The sequence below is a fragment of the Mizuhopecten yessoensis genome, unplaced genomic scaffold (assembly GCF_002113885.1).
Source record: "Mizuhopecten yessoensis strain PY_sf001 unplaced genomic scaffold, ASM211388v2 scaffold2711.2, whole genome shotgun sequence".
Classification (NCBI taxonomy): Eukaryota; Metazoa; Mollusca; class Bivalvia; order Pectinida; family Pectinidae; genus Mizuhopecten; species Mizuhopecten yessoensis.
The window spans coordinates 988,331-992,406 of record NW_018485984.1 but is presented as its reverse complement, the minus strand read 5'-3'; the positions used below and the strand labels follow the sequence as shown (position 1 = coordinate 992,406).

Genomic DNA, 4,076 nt, shown 5'->3' with positions numbered 1-4,076 from the left:
AATCTAACAAACCATGTGTAGTTAACAAGTTTACCTAGCTAACAATGTCATCTAATACAGTGTATCTGAAAATAATTTCAATTATTTTAATGCATTCTTTCCTTAATCATACTTCAGTGTTAAAATAATATACAGCTGCAATTCCAATCGATTTTGTAATGTCTACAATTCTTGGTTAGTTGTAGCTTTTGCATCCTGAGTATACCTCAATTGTTTATAATCATGCAATTTCACTCTTTCAGATATGCTGACGGAGGCGGGCAATTTACGAGCAGTTCCCTGTTGAAATGAATCCAAGACGCCTTTGATCTTTGTCTGTACTGGCGGAAAGTTATTCTCGTAAGATGTATAGAAAAGTCAACTCGTATTTGCCGAACTCAATCCCATCGTACTTCAGGACAGGAAGCACGTGCGATGCCGGAAGTGGTAACACAGGCGAAGTTCGGCATCCAGATAGTCTACATGATAACCAAGGATATTATCATCAGCATTTTGTTTCATATAGTTCTACCATGGACGTTACTCCTGCGGGAGCCAGAGCGCCATACATGCATCCCCATCTATTTAGTGCAAATAACCACAGAGTGCCGTCCATGGTGAAAGATTTTCAGAAAGATTTTTCCAGTTCCAGCATCAACATTTCCCACAATTGTATTCCTAAAGACGATCCTGATAAATTCCCACTTACCTCCATTAGAGAACTTAGCGTATTCCCAAGGTCGGTCTCTATGTCAACCGATGTTAGTAGTCCGTCAGAGGACGCTATTGACAAATTGGCAGAGAGGAAGTCGACAAGTGACGATGAGAGCCAGGACAGTGATAGTAGTCCTAGTAAACCCTTCTATCCTTGGATGAAAAGTCAATTTGGTCAGTCTGTTTTCCGAAACACAACTCATATACATAGGCATTTATATTCATCATATATAGAAGAAAACAAACCACTAAAAAATCAAGAAATGTCCCCTTCCAGTCTGAATTTATTTTCAATGTAAAGAATTCACAAAGCCAATCAATAATAAGTTCTTTAGATGCTTTATATACCTTGCAATAACAGCATTAACTAAGTATAATTTATATGTATGGGTATCAATGTACATACTGTATAATGCAAACCTATAGTAAGCAACGTACCTCTCGTCTTATCTTCACTTAACACATCAAAATTCCAAAACACCAGGGGTGCATTTTCGATATTAAATCTTAAAAAAGATAAAAAAAAAATAAAAAAAATAAAAAATATTGTTTGCGATGCTGAAATGATATGAGTGACACTTTTTGTAAATACAGGAAGCATACGTTTTTCATTCTGAATCAATAATTCAGGAAATGCAATGTCGTTATGTCCTTTACTTTAATTCGATCATTTATGGTAAGTTAAACTAAACTGAAAAACGAAAAGATAATTAACCAAACAGCAATATGCTGCTTTTCACAACCTGATCAAATAATACCAGATTCCTTGTTTAGGAATACAAGTAGAAAACAACGTGGATACGAGGTAAGGGTTTAAATAGCAAAATTTGCTAATATTTTAAAGCAATCTAGTAACTGATAACTAAGATTTTATTATATTCAAATTAACATATCTCACTAGTCGACAAACAGTGTACCTGTTAGGGAAATATGTGCAGCTAGATTCTTTTATGCATGCAATGTGTCAATCAACAGAGATTTTGATCTTATCGTACCAGGAGTAATAAAACAAATTGATAATAAATGAATAAACAAACAAATCATCACATCCTTAACTTTGTAGTACTTTATTCAGGGCCACCAATTAACATATACTTAAACGATTTAAAGCTGCCTTATAATCTCAGCATCGTGTGCCAATTAAGCCTAAATTATTTTAACCTTCGACGCTTTTTGCCAAATTTTATACCTTCGGGTCATTTATTTCATAGGTTATAGTCCACGTGATGGTCATAAACGTCACGGGAATAGAAATTACGTTTTGTTTCTATTGGAGGAAGATATAGTAGCGAGAGGCAGCCAGAGGCCATTTTAGAGGCCATTTACGAGACAGTAATGGCTAGTATTTTTAGACTAAATCGTCATTTTTACAGCTAAGAATTGTCATAAAATGGTAGCGGGGCGGAGCATCAGTCCTGTGTTACGGTAGTAAAGGATAGAAGAACGGCTATAAACATGTGGATACATGGCGGTTACTACGGCTAATATTTCACCATAAATACAAATTCGTTTTGATTTCAGGTCCAAATCGCAAACGGGGAAGGCAGACGTACACACGCTACCAGACGTTAGAGCTGGAGAAGGAGTTCCACTTTAACAAGTATCTGACCAGAAGACGAAGGATTGAAATTGCACATGTGCTATGTCTGACGGAACGCCAGATTAAAATTTGGTTCCAAAACCGACGCATGAAGTGGAAAAAAGAAGCGAAATTTATACCTAACTGTGAACCCAGCAAGGATCGAATTCCAAAATGACCTATGTCAAAACCTAGGTACATGTAACATGGCAGCACCATACAATACCGGATGTCACAACCTAGGTTACCCATCCAACTGTATCAAGCACCGCGGGATTTACCGTGATAGAAACGGGCGTTATTATAAGCAAAGTATAAACATAAGGACACAACATTACTTTGGAAATTTTTAATATTTTTATGAATGAATTTTGAGACGAACGATTAAGTGGAGATATTGGCATACAACGTGTTAGTGAATTATTACTATCACCGAGTGGAATATAATTCATGGAATAATAAATAAATACAGGTAAAACTTTTGAGCCATATGTGTTGCAATTTATCAGCGGCATACTCGGCCAGTTGTTTGTGGTACATTAACGACATCAACACAATAGCATTGCTTATGTATTGATTTGATAATATTCAACCGTATAAATCATAAGTAATGCATTGATGAGAAATTCATATATCTTTCGACATATGACGATACGATAATAAATACGAAATATGAATTTAATAAGTATATGTCTGTTATGGTGCGTATCATATACATTATGTTAGGAATGTTTTGAAAATGAACGGGAAAACATTAGCATTGAAAATATAACTTTGATCAGACATCATTGGTACCTCCTCTATAACACCAGCGTGCACGTGCGTGTATGTTTCTCTGTAAGTGTCTGCTATCCAATAGCAAACTAGAGATATACAGTTTGTAAATAAATAAAGCACTTGATTGTATACGATAAATATGTAATATTGTACTGATATATCCGTATATAGTCTATACATACCTATATTCCGGTTGTTACACGTGAACCGATTATCAGTATTATAAACATCAGAGTATTACCATGCGAACGCATACTTAATGACATATTTAACTGATTTTTGATTACATCGTCCTTTTAACAAGATATTGTGTAGATCACATCTGTAAAAAAAAACGAATTCTTAAATATGGCTATTGAATTCAGATTGAGTGTGATAATAAAGGTTTAAGAAAATAAAGAAAGTAGATATGTTTATGATTTATAGAATAGAACATGATATAAAGTATTTTCGAACATTTTATGTTTATAGTAATGAATCAAATTGTGTATAAAGATTTATTAATTCAGAGCGTCCTTATCTACCCGCTCAGTCAAAACGAAACAAACAAATACATGTATGGCAGTAGAGGTAGTCTTCTTTATATCCAACCTCATATATAAATGTATGTATCTAAATGACGATAAAATATTGGAGGTTAAAATTGTTTCCCTCCGGCTGTTTTGAAATTTAATATAAACAACAATATGACAAAATCGAAGTTTATTTTTCTTTTGTAATTTGTTGATCGCTGTCTTTCTGCTCCATAATAGAATGGAAATGTGATTTGATTGTTGAAGCTTGTATTGCTAATTATAAAATAATTCTATGCAAATAAAATCATTTTGATCAAAATATATTGAGTTTTTTTTGTTATTAGTTTGTATTTATCTCGTTGTTTCATATCGACTACATGGATAGGACGATAGCGAAAAATAAATAAAAAAATCATATATATGCATATTTTTAAATTTGTTTTCAGAAACTGTTTGTGAAATAAGTATTATTTGAATTTTTCCATCGCTTATTATCATTTTTTCACATTAGA

At 33.6% G+C, this 4,076-nt stretch overlaps 1 protein-coding gene across 1 annotated transcript; it reads left to right on the top strand.

The window, feature by feature from the left end:
* The first annotated feature begins 244 nt into the window (after window positions 1-244).
* LOC110445103 (homeobox protein Hox-B5-like) lies at window positions 245-3,873 on the top strand. The gene is made up of 2 exons (XM_021489498.1): window positions 245-867; window positions 2,215-3,873. Exons 1-2 carry the CDS (start codon window positions 345-347, stop codon window positions 2,448-2,450), a joined length of 759 nt encoding a protein of 252 aa, XP_021345173.1. The 5' UTR covers window positions 245-344; the 3' UTR covers window positions 2,451-3,873.
* Window positions 3,874-4,076: the final 203 nt, after the last annotated feature.

What these genes read in the sequence shown, in the direction of transcription:
- LOC110445103 (XM_021489498.1), top strand. Translation starts at nt 345, where the DNA reads ATGTATAGAAAAGTCAACTCGTATTTGCCGAACTCAATCCCATCGTAC. An exon ending in TTGGATGAAAAGTCAATTTG is followed by an intron (nt 868 to 2,214) that starts GTCAGTCTGTTT and finishes TTTTGATTTCAG; the next exon opens with GTCCAAATCGCAAACGGGGA.